The 16,341-nt window shown below is 46.3% G+C and overlaps 1 protein-coding gene across 11 annotated transcripts in view; it reads right to left on the reverse strand.

Annotated features, from left to right (window-relative positions):
- Nucleotides 1-16,341, reverse strand: part of ATP11C (ATPase phospholipid transporting 11C (ATP11C blood group)) — a 107,382-nt gene that overhangs the window by 32,272 nt on the left and 58,769 nt on the right. For all 11 annotated transcript variants that reach the window (XM_040468551.1, XM_040468557.1, XM_040468554.1 and 8 more), the window contains 6 exons: nt 15,773-15,876; nt 15,154-15,335; nt 13,443-13,706; nt 9,772-9,946; nt 4,624-4,726; nt 3,270-3,415 (listed from right to left, as the gene is read on the reverse strand). In XM_040468551.1, coding sequence (XP_040324485.1) covers nt 3,270-3,415; nt 4,624-4,726; nt 9,772-9,946; nt 13,443-13,706; nt 15,154-15,335; nt 15,773-15,876 — 974 coding nt within the window. The remainder of the gene's footprint in view (nt 1-3,269; nt 3,416-4,623; nt 4,727-9,771; nt 9,947-13,442; nt 13,707-15,153; nt 15,336-15,772; nt 15,877-16,341) is intronic.

A 16,341-nucleotide genomic window follows, 5' to 3' on the forward strand; every position in this document is an offset into this window, starting at 1 on the left:
TCTCTCTCTCTCTCTCTCTCTCTCTCTCTCTCTCTCTCTCTCTCTCTCTCTCTCTCTCTCTCCCCGCTGCCCCCCCCGCCCCTCCCATGTCTCTGTTTCTCTCTCTCTCAAAATAAATAAATAAACTTAAAAAAACAAAACAAAACAAAACCCAGTAGTGTATAAAAACAATATAGGGGCGCCTGGCTGGCTCAGTTTGTGCAGCATCTGACCCTTGGTCTCAGGGTCCTGAGACAACAACAAAACAAAACACAACAAAACACCAAAAACAATATAGACACACAGTAATTTACACAGACAAGGGAATAAGTCACATAACATGTTACCATTGGTTCTCTCTGTGCCTATGATTATCATTACAAGGTGACTTCAAAAGCTTCATTTTGGAAAAAGAGCTATATATGAGGGATTTGACAAAAGTCACCATTGCGGAAGTCTCCTTTTGGTTAGAGAATTAATTCAGTAAGCAACATTCTCAGAGAACCCTGTCTTGAGAATGATGCCAATGTTTTACATAGTCAAAAAATAATTAAAATCAATCAAGATTAGAGAGGAAGGACCAAAATGGCATGCAAGTAAAAATGTAACATCACGCTATTACAAATAAATAATATAACCACGCTGAAATGGTGGAAAAGGAAAAAAAGGAACCCTGGAAACAGTATTTTGACTGTACACTCCAAGGCTAAAGACAAAAACAGGTACATACAAATATATCACTCAAGTTAGTTAAGTTCGGTTGCTCACGGGGGTAGGACATAGCAATTCTGAAACGACTTTAGGAGTGTCGTAGGACTGAGCAAATCAGTGGACGGACTGAGCATCAGGAGAAGTGGGGTTCTCACCACTGGAGAAAGGAGGCCCTAGACAAGGAAAGGGGAAGGGCAGAAGGAAACCTCGTGGTGTTGGCTGCGATCCAAGGGTTAGGAGAGACTGAGTTCACATTCTTGGTTCCAGCCCGACCTAGTTGTGTGTATGTACACATGCATCTCTACGCAGATACAGACCTGCGGGTACGTGTGCACACACGTCCTAGCTCTGGCCACCGAGAAGGTCCAGAACCAACTGCAGCAGCAGCGATGAGCATAATCAGCACACAGATCTTGAGTTCTAAATGCCATCTTTTTTTTTTTTTTAAGTTTATTTATCTATTTTGAGAGGGAGAGAGAGCACACGTGTGAGTGGGGGAGGGGCAGAGAGAGAGAGAGAGAGAGAGAGAGAGAGAGGGAGAGAAAGAAGCCCAAGCAGGCTCCATGCTGTGAGCGCAGAGCCCGACGATGCGGGGCTTGATCCTGCAAACTGAGATCATGACCCGAGCCAAAAATCGAGAGTTGGACACTTAACCGAATGAGCCACCCAGGTGCCCCCTAAATGCCATTTTCGAATAAAAGGAACCAGTGTTCCTTGGAGAATGTCTGAATCCAGGACTGGAGCACGAAAAATGTAAGATGCACCTCAGAGGGGCGCCTGGCTGGCTCAGTTGGTTAAGTGACCAACTTCGGCTCAGGTCACCATCTCGCAGTTTGGGAGTTCGTGCCCTGCGTGGGGCTCTGTGCTGACAGCTCGGAGCCTGGAGCCTGCTTCGGATTCTGTGTCTCCCCCTCTCCCTACCCCTCTCCTGCTCACGCTCTGTGTCTCTCTGTCTCTTAATAATAAATGTTAAAAAAAATTAAAAGAAAAAAAGTAAGATGCGCCTAGAATATCACGCGGACCAGGAAGTAGGTCTTCGAAGAAGGTTGGGGGTGGGGCAGAGAAGGGAATGGGGAGTTGCTCATGCTAAGCATTCTTATCCCAATCAAAGACAAATGAAAAACGATGGGGACACGTGGAAAGGACACAGGCTACATCTGTGACAATCTAAGTAACAGAATAAAGAACCATAGTCATGGATTTTTCATTCACAAAACAAAGTATCTGTTTTAGTGGCTGAATGCTCTTTTCCAAGGAAATTACACAGACCGATGTCGAAGGGTCTTTAGACTCCCAAACCGCCATCTGAATTAAGCTGTCAAAGTGAACATGGTCATGAGTGAGACATACGGACAACATATGCCTCCATCATGATATGATGCACTGAGCAGGTTAGAAACTGCTTCTGGGGGACTGGTGCTAACAAAATGTAACCCGAATCTAATGATAAGCAAACATTAGAGAAACCCAAATTGAGGGGCATTCCACAAAGCAGCCAGGACTCTTCGAGTATGCTGAGATCGTGAAGACAAAGAAGACAGGACGTACTCCAGACTAAAGAAGACTACGGAGGCGTGATAACTATGGATCTTCAAAACTATGTCGTGTGTTATCCAAGGCGTTAACAGTAACTCTGCAACTTTTGGAAAGTCTGAAATTATTTCAAGGTGGGAAGTGAAAAAACAAAAACCCTTAAAAGCTATACCAGACAGAACACAGGACAAGAGATCAAGTTCCGGCCCATGTCCGCTGACGAGGATTTTCATACTTTAGACGTTACTTCACCTTCATGCATGCCAAGTTCATTACGCATACAACCAGTGGCTTGAGCTATACTCATGCGCTCCAAATTGCGCTCTGAGGAAATCTCTGTGCAAGACAAGGAGGTGGCCCGAGGCCGCGGCCCTGGCCCCGGCATCCTTCAGTGAGTGCAATTCGGCTTCTGTCTGTTTTGCCTGTACAATCTCACCTGAAAAGAGGGCTCTGCTACTAACGACAGCAGTTCAGAACCGTTGAGGATAAAAGGGGAACCAACCATTGATACGGGACACATGGGTGAACCTCAAAAACGCTACGCTAAGCGGAACAGGCATGAACGAGCAGGTGTGATTTTATTCACAGGAAGTTCTTCTAAAACAGGCAAATCTCACGTGCAGAACCGCAGAAGTGGTCTCTAAATTTATACAGGTTGTAAGCATCATTATATACCGTACAGTAATATAAATCAGATTAGTAACTGGTGCACGGTGGAGCAGACTGACCGGGAAGGAGCACAGGGGAACTTCCTGGGGTGGTGGCTATGGGGTTGTAAACATCTGTCAAAACGGAACTGGAAGCTTTTCCTGGGTACATGTTGTGGTAGTTTAACTATACTTCGAGAAGGCGGACTTAAACATTTCATCCCCAAACTCTTGCATGGAAAGGAATTCGTAGTTGCTGGTTCATTAGATCACGTATGTTTTGTAGGCCACGAATCTCAGTGCTAGGACAGCAGAAGAAATGTGTAAAATGGAGGAAAACCCTAAGACGATGCCGGGCTAAACGGTGATATGTCAAATTGGAAATACTTTAATACATACCTTGTAGAAGAAATACTGTACAAGGTGTGCTATTCTCACGTAATATAGATGTCCGTGAGCCAGTAGCAATTTCTTTAAATGTTTAAACTTCGGAACGGCATAATCGCTATTCCTGGCTGCTTGGCGACCTTCTTTGCCTTTAATACCTAAAAAACAAAACAAAACACACAAGAAAAATCTCCATGGCATGAATATTTTATAAAATAGGCAGCCCCCTAATTTGTTATCTGCACACTTCTAACTTGTTAACATGTTAACTTGCTCACTTGTATCGTTTAGCTTTGTTTTTTTTTTTTTTTTAACCAAACGGAGCTGTAACAGTGAGACTGATCAATACAAAGCAAAATGAAGTTTAACTGGTAAGCACCTAACTATAACACAGTATAAAACAACGAACCTGAATCGCTGCTGTAATCATTACTGGGCAAAAATTATCCTGAGGAGCAAATTAAATCTGAAAATGATTTGAGAGGCACTTAGGAAGTGCTTAAATGGCCATGCCACTAGATAAGGGGCTGTAGCGAACCAACGAGAGCCCTGGGCTTTGTGGTCTAGGAGCTCGAAACTGAAGAGCTCCAGCGGGACGGTGGAGCCCTCTCGCTGAATGAAACTCTCGAGTACGGAGTATCGAGCTCAAGCAGCTTTAGGCCATGTCCACACTGAATAACCAACGAGTAAAACAGAGTGGCTCCGAAAAGGGTGCCTTCCAAATGGGAAGCGTTTGGGAGGGCAAACTGCGGTGATTATAATCGCCAAGATACTTAATTCGATGATTTCTTCTCTTAACCCCCTCTCCCCAAAACCTGCCGGGCTATGAGGATTGCTGCCTATCGGCAGCCTGGCATGGAGAACAACGGTGCAGGCAGGAGAAAAAGCTGTTGCTGCGTGCCAACAAATAAATTCAACGCTATGGCCCAAAGCGCCCGTAAATACTGCCGCGTGGAAAAGCAGCCAACCAATGAGCATCTCTTAGTCCCAACCGGTTAAGAATCTCAGAAGATACAGTGCAGCAACATAAGCAGGCGATGTGGCCAGGGGCGGAGAATCACTAAACTTTCATGCACGCCGTCAAAGGGAGCGCTGAAGGATCGACTGTACCGCCCGCGGGTTGGGGAAATTCCGCCTACTTGGCTGATATAAAGATGTCCTCTAATTTTACGCTGCTGTGTTCCCACCGGGGGTAGGGCTTTGGGGTGGACATGCTTAGGCGAGGACCTTCATTCAATTGGTGATTATCACTCCCAAGTTAAAAATCCAAGACGGGCAACCAAAACGTTCTCTCTAGAATGTGAGACCATCTACCTGCGGGCGCTGCGGATACCTTACGGATGCCATCTCGTTACGGGCTTCTTACCTATTCCCACGTGGGATTCCAAGATCATACTAACATCGTTGGCACCGTCGCCTATCGACAGTGTTATCGGGCTGCCCTTCAAATTCTTCACCATTCTGACAATCTGGACATTAAGTGCGAAAGAGGTAAAGAAAAGGTCAGAGCAGAACGTGAGGCTATACCACACTGGGGGTAGATGCCTTCTTCACACCTGTAAATGGAGGCCTTGGAAACAAGCAGAAAGGGAGTCGATGCATAGACGTACAATAGGCTTCAATTCTCAGAGGCAAAAGAACACAGCCTTCCCCCCTCCGTAACACCAGGGTCCACCTGGTTCTAAAGGTTCCGTGCGCGCATTAGGTGTCAGAAAACCTTGCCCCCTACCTACAGGAGAAGCCAACGTGTCCCTGTTTTGTCACTGCTTCACACACATCCTTTCAGATGAGGTGTTGAGTGTGAGAGTCAGAGTTACCCAGAAAGCTGGTTTGGGGTAACACGCATAGGGCTACCGGAATAAGAGTGGGTAGTGAGAGAACAACGCTTCTAGAAGCTCTCCATCTCTCCTCCCCGCGGACACAACCACTTCCTTCGGCGCATTCCCATATCCCCGGGGACTTACCTCATGTTAAGTTCTTACACCCATCCGGCGGCCAACTAAACTTCACTAGACCTCCCAGTGCCCGGTATGACTTAATCTCTGCTACAGGCAGCTGCATTTGTAGATGGGGACAGCTTCAAGATGGCTGCGATTTGCAGGAAGTTCCCTGAGATATGTTCATGAAGCCTGTCCCTGTTCCCTGAGTGTCTCTTCAAGATGTGTCAATGACGGGGCGCCCGGGTGGCTCAGTCGGTTAAGCATCCGACTTCAGCTCAGGTCACGATCTCACGGTCCCTGAGTTCGAGCCCCGCGTCGGGCTCTGTGCTGACGGCTCAGCCTGGAGCCTGCTTCCGATTCTGTGTCTCCCTCTCTCTCTGCCCCTCCCCTGCTCATGCTCTGTCTCTCTCTGTCTCAAAAATAAATGAAAACATAAAAAAAAAAAACCCTAAAAACAAAAAAGATGTGTCAATGACGCAGGGCCACTCACTGCTGTGTTCGGGGTGGGCAGCAAATAAAAGTCATCTTGCCCCGGTGGAATGACTTGTAGGAGTATATCGGGTAAGCAGTTCCCCTCCCACCCTGGGTTGGAGACAATGACTGCTTTATGTGTCACCCCCCCCCAAGCCCCCAGAATCTGGCAGCTTTTAAAAAGCTTACATAATGAAGTAGCTAACTAATGCCTTGCAAAAATTCTGTCCTCGGAATTGCTTTTAGCAGTTAACATAAATAAAACCCATTTGTGACATAAGCCATTAAAAATAATTTACACACGGTTAAGCCGCCCCACAGTCTTTTCTTTAAACAAAATTCAGTCAGGTTTCGGTTGTACGAAATGGCGTACAAAAACCCACATCCGATTCCATTTAACACACAAATGTTATCGTGAAGTGCCGTCTTTCTCCTATTCCCGCCCATCAGCTTGGTTCTCTTTAAAGTGTTTTAGAAGACTCTGAGAAATAATCTGTAAATAAGTCAAAGACGAAATTAAAGAACCCAAACTAAATTTGTGTTTTTTCTTAGTAAAGTCCAACGTATTCTTCTTTTAAATGTTTACTTATTGATTTTGGAGAGAGAGAGAGCATGCACGAGCAGGAGAAGGGCAGAGAGAGAGTGGGAGACAGGACCCGGAGCGGGCTCTCTGCGCTGTCGATGCGAGGCGCGAACTCACAAACCGGGAGACCGTGACCTGAGCCCAAGTCGGACACTTAACCGACTGGGCCACTCAGGCGCCCCCTAAATTTGATTTCGATGGGCTACAATACTGGTTACCTAACTGCACCGGGGACAGATGTGCAGTAATGATTAGCACCTCAAGGAAGAAAAACTGCAGCCAGGAAAGGTCTAGGGAAAGCACTAACATTATCAAGGGTGACAGCGTCTGCATAAAAATAGATTAAGAAGATTAAGGGTCGTCCTTGTGGACCGATAGAAAGATATATAGCCATGGACAATCAAATCACGAAAGATTTAGACGGATGAACGTGGTGTTTTTTTACTGTGCCCCGGGTCACCTGGATTAAGAACTTGCCTTCAATCTCTCGGATAGCTTCATGAAAAAGAAATCAATCTACTAAAAACTATTTATCGATCAACTACAACTGTACACAACATATCAGGCTGGGCACACACCTTAAGCAACAGATAATGGAAGTACAGAGATAAAGAATGAATACAAGAATATCAGATCATCAGATTAACAAGGAATGCTAACAATGTGAAGTATCTGTGCAAGAGAAGACCTAACGCTGCTAAGTTGGCCACGCGAAAAGGCCTGTGATGGCAGAGAAGGGAGAGGACACTACATGCCGGAGTAATGAGGAATGATTTTACGGAAGGAAGAGTCCTTGTATCGAAATCACGAAAGATGGTTAAAGATTTGTGGGGACAGGGGCGCCTGGGTGGCTCTGCCGGTTGAGTGTCCGACTTCGGCTCAGGTTGATCTCACGGTTCGGGAGTTTGAGCCCGGGGTCGGGCTCCGTACTGACAGCTCAGAGCCTGGAGCCTGCTTCGGATTCTGTGTCTCCCTCTCTCTCTGCTCCTCCCAGGCTCACACTCTTGTCTCTCTCTCAGAAATAAAGATTAAAAAAAATTTGTGGGGATGGGGAAAAGGGGCTTGGAGGAGTATTCCAGAGAGTGGGAATGAGCTAAGGCGCATAGCCAGGTGTATATAACATATGCTCAGAAAACCGACTGGCTTGACCACATCAGTGAGTTTTCACATGGGGGGTGGGGTGGGGCACGGACAGGTATATCGGGGTCCAGATCAACAGGGGGTAATATTCTGAAAGTAGGAGTACGGTGCAGGAGGAATGGGAAGAAAAAGCAAGACTGCAGGCCCAGAGCGAAGTTAGGTGGCTAGTGACGAGAGGAGTTCAGGAAGCGGTCACCAGGCCTGGACCTGGCAGGAAAGCAAAGAATAGATGAATAGGACAATGTCCCAGAAAATGGAAGAATTTGGTGACTGAGACCACACGGAAGGGTAAAGCACGGGGGAGGTCAACAGAGATTTCAAGGTTTTGAATCCAGAAACCTGGAAGTACAGTGAGGTTGGTCACTGATGCGGAAGACCAGGAAGATGGCCCGCTCTAAAGCTGGGATGAGACGGTAAGGACACACCCAAGAAGACGAGTTCCGGAAGCAGCTGGAGAAATCAAGTGGAAACCGAGTATCTGGACTGGGGAAGTGACTGGAAGTCACCTATATGGACATGACAGACGAGAAGGTGATATCCTGGAAGACGTGACTCTACCGAAGCATCACTTCCTGGGCAGTGGAGTAGGCAGGATCCTAGTGAGTGATTTGAACAAAAGGCAGTAAATGTAGGGGAAAAAAAGAGATATTGCCTCTGACCAAAGGGACAGATTTCTATGGATATGGTTCTGGTAGGATCCGCTTCCTCACCTGGGGTGACTGAGGCTCTGAAGGTGGAAGACAAAAAGAAAAGCATCTGATGGTGGTGGGGACTGAGAGCGAGAAGAAAGTAGATGGAGACAATGCCCTCAATTAGGATGGGCCGTGTGTGTGTGTGTGTGTGTGTGTGTGTGTGTGCGCGCGCGTGTGTGTGCGCGCGCGAAGTAGGGTGGAGGGCTTGTGTAAAGGGTGAGCGAAAGACACTGCCATCCCCTGGGTCTAGAGCAAGCGGCAGCATAAAGTGAGGAAGCAAAGTTAACACACATGAAAGAATACAGTGTGTACAGAAGCGACAAAGTGTGTAACCGAGACTCTAAGGTTCTCTGGACCCAGTAAGTACAAAAAAGCAAGGGCAAACAGATCAACGTGGGCTTGGAGGGGCTGGAGAAAACACCGTTCGGGGAATGGCCCTTGAACTGGGTTTAATTAGGAGTAAGATTTCTGTTAGGGCCGAGAGGAATTCAGAGAAAATCCCAGATGAGGAAAGCTTTCGAGGCTGGCATGAGCACGGCATGGGGAAGGGACACAACGGGAGGAACGACCAACAGGAGTAGAGGGTTCGGGCTGGACACGGGAGTGACAGTGGACACAGAGCACGTACAGACATAGTAAGGGCCAACAGGGGGGAACCCGAGTGCCCCTCATCCCTACTGAAAGTGCTTGAGTCAGAGCAGACGAGACGGGAGAAGCGGTTCGTTTTAACAGGATGGTACCCAAATGAGAGCTATGGCCAAAGGTGGGATCAAGGTGACCATACATAGAGTGAGGGAGGGAGGGAGGGAAGGAGAACAGAAGGGCCACAGGTGTTTGGTGACTTAGGGCGCGAGAGAAGGGGAGCAGTGGCAACGAGAATAACGAAGACAAGGGAGAAAACAAACCGGCCCGCAGGAGGAAATCAGAAGACCTGTGTTGGACACTAGCATTTAATAGGACAGCGTGGGTTCCACATGGAGCTGTGAAGCAGGCAGCTAGAAATAGGAGATTTGACGTGAAGGAAAACTCAGGGCCAGAGCCTATCCACGAGAGTCATGCCAACTAGTGTGTTTAGAGAGACAGGCTGGAAGTAGAAAGCAGAAGGAAGACTTAGCCCCAGAGAAAAATGATAATTAGAGAGAAGTGAGAAGATGGAACAAAATAAAAAGACACTAGGTTGCCAAGTAGGGGAAAAAAAAAAAAAGTCAAGATTGTGGACCACAGACAGAAACCAGGGGAGGGAAGTCGTAAGGGGGATACGGCGGAGGGTGCGAACCGAGGCAGGGAAACGAGGAGGCGCACAGAAGACCGCGGGACGGATCTGGCGAGGAGGTCACCGCTCTCCCCTAGGCCATCCCGTGGAATAGGATGAGAAGAGAACACACGGGGCTAACGTGACAGGGGAGCCGGGAGCGGCGGGATGGAGGCGGCAGGCGGCAGGCGCCAAGCGCTCATTAGAGAAGGTTCGAAGGCAAGGAACTGGACAGCCGGCTTGAGGGGACCAGAAGCCCGGGTTCATTCAAATTGGCGGGCGGACTCCCGCATTTGACCGCAAAGAAGCAGCCTGCGCAGGTGTGATAAAGGAAAGGGGGCTCTGCGAAGGAAGAAGTTAGAAGTTAAGTGAACATCTGTTTGCCCGTACGTGTACAGAAACCCCCAGAATGGAACATGAACTAGTGTCCAGGTACCTGGGCTTTCTGCAGCGGGGCCATCCGGCAACAGAGCACTGCGGTACACTTCATACAGATCTGTAAGAAGATGCTTTTGTAGTTGTTAGAGCTGGAGTCCTGGCTGGAATTGAGTATGAGCGACAATGTGGAGCCATCGATGATTAATCCGTATTCCTGATGTTCTGTCCATGCTCTGGAAAAGAAAAAACAAGGCTGTAAGGGAATCTTTTATGCATTTCTATTCAGGAACCGGAGTTTTTAAAGAACCACAAAGGGGAGGGCCCCACGTAAGAGTCCCCACCGATCAGGTTCCTGGACCTGTAAAGAGGCAAATGTCTCTCATAATGGCACAACAGAGGTTCTCCGTGACATCTTTGGAGACTCAAGATGCCCATATAGATATTAAGTTGTAAAAGGTATAAAAATAATGGGACATTTAGCGGGCGGGCTCTGTGTTAGAAACTCATGGTGAATTTTGGAAATTACACATCAGTCAGTCAAGCTCCGACAGGAAGACAAATCATCAATCTGAAAACTTGTTGGTAATACAGGGAAAAGACAAAATGGCTTTGGGCACAGAAACCACGGAAGACCTCTCTTCCTGAATGACAAAGCCTCGTCGACGGACCTGGCTTCTCAAAAATGACAGAGAACCTAAAAGACGCAGCGTTCATAAAAAAAATACCATGATAATGTATTGATGTAATGACAGACGTTCCTTAAAGAAGTATCATTTTATACTGGATTAGTGGTTCTTAACCACAGCCTTCCCGTTGGAATCATCTGGTCAGCTTTAAAAAATTGCCCATGCCTGAGGCCTATTCCCAGACAAATGGAAGTCTTGGGCAGTGCTTGGTTATTCAAAGGTAGATGTTCCAGAAAGCTCTGTAGGTGATTCTCACGCACAGCCGGGACGACTAAGAGATATTAGGTGCCAGGAAAGACAAATGGAACAGGTGCCAAGTACTTAAGAAAACCATATGGGGGGACACTTACAACTGCGAAAATTCTCCCAATTAACATTTCATTTTTTTGTAATCAAGAAAAAAAACCAGCGATGAATCAAGGGAACCTTGGATGCCATTTGGGAAGTACTGCAGGATCTCATCGCCATGGATTCGTTTGTCGAATTGTACGTGTTCAGAAGGTTACCATTTAAGGGACTCTTGGTAAAATTCCTGGGAGTTTTCTTAAAGGCTACGTTCTGACTCACTAGGGTAGGGGTGGGCCAGGAGATTCTGTACTTCTCGCAGTACTACAGTGTCTTTTGTACTTGTCCACGTTCTGCTTCGTAATTTTAGAAGTGTGTTTTATTCACTAATTAAAGAGATACCAATCATGCGTTCGCCTTCGCTTCCCTACTCACAGAGCTGACTTAATGTGCAACAAACAGTGGCTCGGTAATCCATCAAGCAATATTTGTAAACATCAACTGCAAGCAGGACATATAAGAAGAATGGAGAGAATTATTAACCCACCTTTCCTTGGAAAAGAGAAAAACCTCCTTAAGGGGACAGAAGTCTACGTGACGGAACAGACGCAAACGACACTGAAAGGCCACTAATCCAGAGGCTGGGACAATAAATGACAGGAAAGAACAGCGTCGTAGAAAGACGGGGCAGAATGAGGTGAGGGGAGAAAATGCGTGCTGGGGTGCATTAGGAAAGCGAGTTGAAAAGGTCACTTGAGGCCTCTGCTGCGACCTCATTCTGCGGGTAACGGAGAACCACTTGTCTGGCAGAGGGACTTAAGGGCTTCCAGGCATGGGTTGCTAGGAATTTGATGTGCAGCACTCACAGTGAGAACGGAAACCTGAATGAGGCTTGGTGGCTGATCTGAAGCGGAAGGGGACAACAACAGAGGCAGAAGCTGGCGAAAGTGATCCTGGGTCCGATGCTTCTGTAACTCGAGGGAGGTCTGTGCCCAGCTCCGAGAACATGAACCGCAAGTGGGAATGTGCTGAGATGTTTCATAAGCCCTGGCTTTGCCAAAAGTGCCCCAGAGCCGCGGAATGGTGCTACAGACTGAATTACGCCCCACGCCCCCAACCGCCACACGGCAAGTCCTATGTTGAAGCTCTAACCCCCGATGTGACGGCATTTGGAACTGGGACCTTTGGGAGGTGACTGGCTTTGATGAAGTCATGACGGTGGAGCCCTTATGAGGAGATCGGCGCCCTCGTAAGAAGAGACATCAGCACTTCTTCCTTCTGCGGCGTGTTAAGGATACCGCGGAAGGTTGCCAGAGAGGGACCTCACCAGAACTCGGCCATGCCGGCACCCTGACCTCACGCTTCTAGACCCCAGAAATAGGAGAAATCAGTTTCTACTGTTTAAGCTACCTGGTCTATGCTGTTCTGTTACGTTAGCCGGAGCAGACTAAGACAAATGGACAAGGAAAATGTAATTTGGACTGTCTTTATAAGTACCACTTGGCTAAAGGAAGGAAACATTTATGACAGGCAATTAATAAAAACACGTTTACTCTCACTGATGCCCAAGTACCAGAAGAACAACAGCTGGTTTAGAATTGGCCACAGACTCATGAATACGGGGAGATCACTTTGAAAGCTTGTTTAAACGCCAGAGATGGGGATCCAGACACAGCACAGTTGTTAAAACAGCCTAGGCTCTTTGGCTAGACTTGCTCCGCCCCGTGTTGGCTATGTGATCTTGAGTAAGTTACCGCATCTCTCTGTAAATGTTTTATTTATTTTGAGAGAGAGAGAGAGAGAGAGAGAGAGAGAGAGAGAGAGAGAAGGAGAGAGGGCAAGCGGGGAGGGGCAGAGAGAGAGAGGGAGACACAGAATCCGAAGCAGGATCCAGCCTCTGGGCTGTCAGCAAAAGAGCCTGACGCAGGGCTCGAACTCACGGACCAGGAGATCATGACCTGAGCTGAAGTCGGATGCTTAACTGACTGAGCCACCCAGGCACCTCACGAATTATTACCTTTGTAAAAGTTTATTTATTTATTTTGAAAGAGAGACAGAGAGAGGCAGAGACAGACAGGAAGAGAGAACGAATCCCAAGCAGGTTCCACACCGTCAGCGCAGAGCCCAATGCGGGGCTCGAACTCACAAACCGTAAAATCATGATCTGAGCCAAATCAAGAGTCGGACGCTTACCCGACTGAGTCACCCAGGCGTCCCTCTGGGCACTGAATTACTATGCATCAGTGGCTTTCCTGGAGACCCGTAAGTTCTACAAGTTCTTCCTAAGCAGCTAGTTGAAAGCAGAGGTGAAGTGGCCATGTTATTAGCAGGTATCTGGCTTCCTTCGGAGTTCTGGGGCACGAAAATCCACACAGAAAATGGCTCTAGGACCTCAAATTGCATAGAAAATGTTCTAGAGGCTGGTTTCATTGCATCTAATTTAAGAGACCATGAGAAGGAGTATTTTTGCTTATGAGTGCTGAGGGCTAACTACCCAGACCCTAAACATTAAGAAACGGAACCACTTCCCTTAAGCTTGAGAAATACAGGATTTTCTATTAAATTAAAAGAGAGGCAGAAGGTGCCATGATCTCAAATGGGCCATTAGCCAAGTCCTCAGGGAAGGTTTTAACATATAAGGATAAAACACCTGCAAACAAAGAATGATAAATCATAGAAAATGGAGCCTTCTGCACAAACGGCTGTGCCTTACACTTACGCTAACGCCTAAATATAAGAAACTGACGCAGTTCCTTACTTTTTAAGGCTTCTAGTACTTTTAGGAAAATCATGCAGCAACTTCTTCCGATATTCTATCAACAATTCATGTAATCGATCCTCCTTCCTTTCACTTTCTTCGATGGTTTTTGTAGTCAGTTCCAAGAGCTCAGTGCTGGTTTGGAAAAGGCGGCACGCATAGCAGGTGGATTTGGCCGTCTCCATCTTGTCCCCGGTAAGCACCCAGACTTTCAGACCTGCTGCATGCAGAGCTTCAATGGTCTCGGCTGCTTGATCTTGTAGCCTGGGAATACAAAGGCAACCTTGTTATCTTCAAAAATACTGGACACAGATTCTGCAAGAAGCCTTGCTAAAGAGAATCTCTTTACAATTCACAGCAATTCTGGAGTCCTGACATGTTGTCGGTTGGTTTTCTTATATATCTTCTACTCTTTCTGATATATCTGGCATAGTTTTACTTACTAAAATGAATTTCCAACAGTGAGGTTTGAAAGAGTTCACATCTCTTTAGGGAGCTGGTATCCGATGGCAGAATCATCACTCTTAGCTAAAATGTTCATAAACTCACCAAACATTCTTATTCACTGCCCCTTTCACGTATGCCATTATATTTCATGTCTCACCAAAACAAATAGTTAACATGGTTTAAAACAGAAAAGGCCAAACACATTCTACGAGAGATCGAAGCAAGTTAACCAATCCCCATTGCTGAGGAGCTCTAAGAATAGCAAAGCCGACCATCCAGAAAGACAATTTAAGCATAAATCTGGAAGGTAAGGACAGAAGAATACTTTCTTTGAGTTGCCTTTGGCCAGAGAATAACAAAGAAATTAGACTAAATGAATCCCATTAAAATTTCAGTATCTTCCAATGTGGCTGAAACATACATATGCATGTGTAAATTTTTGTTTGGTTCAGTCTCATAATTTGCATTTATAATTTCTGAAGAACTCCTAAAATATTAAGAGTCTAAAACTTATTCTTTCAGACAGATCAATGCTGGAGCCCTACAATCATGTCTAGTGGAGCTCAGCCTGTAGAGTTAAAGCAAATTATTTGAAAGTATGCAAAAACACACTCTAGCCTGTTAAACCAGGTTCGACTGAGCTCCTATGTTGTTTGCTCTAACTTGAATTTCCTTTCTGCTCATTTCTGTCCGTCAGAGTCTTACCAATTCTATCAGGCACGAGCTCAAATGATGCCTCGAGCACAAAGCTCTCTAGACATCTCAAGACTATTTCATAAATATCTGCATAAATAAATGGATGGCTTTGCAAACATTCAGAAGATCTCAGAGATGATGGATTCATTCTTCTAAGCCATAAATACTTAACAAAAATCATCACCAGCATGCCTGGGTGGCTCAGCCAGTTTAGCGTTGACTTCGGCTCAGGCCATGATCTCACGGTTCATGAGTTCGAGCCCCGTGTCTGGATCAAGCTCTCTGCTGTCAGCGCAGGGTCTGCTTCGCTTCGTATCCTCTGCCATCCCGCCCCCCGCCGGGCGCGCATCCCCCCCCTCATGTTCCCTGTCTCTCTTTCTCTCTCTCTTTCTCCCCCCCTTCTTCCCTCCCTCTCTAAACAAACCTATTCCCACAAACAATTCAAAATCTGGTATATCAACAGACCTGAATAAAACATTTCAAAATTTGAGGATAAATTACCAATGTGGACAGATACCACCCTAAATGACCGGTCATTAAAATAACAGGAATATCACTGTGTAGTTACTTGTCTTCCACTGCAGTGGCTCCAATTAAATTCATATTTGTCTCAATATCATCAAAAACCTTTTCCATTTTTTCTTCTCTGTCTTGTAAGGCCATCTTCGCCTCAATGAGCTGTCTGTTAATTCTTTCATAATCATCTGGAGCGATTTCTTTGAAGGCTACACAAAGTGTCCGATACCCGTCCTAGAAGCGAAGTTATTTCCCAAATTATTTCCAAATAATTAGAAAAACCCCCACACCCTCTTTAAATACTCTTGCTTCACTGTACAGAAGAGAAATTTTGATATATTTTTAGCAAAACGCATACACTAACAGATTGCAACTAAAATGGTAACGTTCAAATTAGGTTCAGAACAACAAAACAATAGCTCTCGGGGTTAAAAAAAAAAGGGGGGGGGGCGCAGAACACAAACCAAAAATTCTCGAGAAGACTTCCAGTCTACATATTCTGAACGGATACTTGCTCCAGGATAATGTTTTCCATTAAAATAAGGAAAATAGTATTACTAAATCCCCAAATGTAAAAATAGACCATAAACATGCTAAAATTCATTTAAACATGTAAGCGGCAATCCCACAAAATAGCCATCTCCAGCACTTGTGGGGGAGTGTAGGCTCACCATAGCATTACGTTCCACATGGGCTTTAGTTAACTCAATTTCATGATTTTGCACCCTGGGGAAAACCGCAGAGTCTGCTCCTTTACAAAAGAGAAGTATGTCTCCTAAAATAAAACACCAAAATACTCAACTTAGAATGGTCAGACTGGTTGGTACTGGGATTTGAAGAACAGCTACCTTCATGGTGGCCCCTCCCACTCAGCTACGGTGGACCCCGGGTCTGCCCAGCAAGGCTCACCCCAATGGAATGAGACATCTTGACCTCTAACCTCTCAGGACAATGCCCACTACCTCTTTTTTAAAAAAAAATTTTTTTTTCAACGTTTATTTATTTTTGGGACAGAGAGAGACAGAGCATGAACGGGGGAGGGGCAGAGAGAGAGGGAAACACAGAATCGGAAACAGGCTCCAGGCTCTGAGCCATCGGCCCAGAGCCCGACGCGGGGCTCGAACTCACGGACCGCGAGATCGTGACCTGGCTGAAGTCGGACGCTTAACCGACTGCGCCACCCAGGCGCCCCTGCCCACTACCTCTTAAGACTAATATGTACACAAATAATAACTCCGAG

This window comes from Herpailurus yagouaroundi, unplaced genomic scaffold, assembly GCF_014898765.1.
Source record: "Herpailurus yagouaroundi ecotype Mexico unplaced genomic scaffold, PumYag 67702, whole genome shotgun sequence".
In the NCBI taxonomy this organism is placed as follows: Eukaryota; Metazoa; Chordata; class Mammalia; order Carnivora; family Felidae; genus Herpailurus; species Herpailurus yagouaroundi.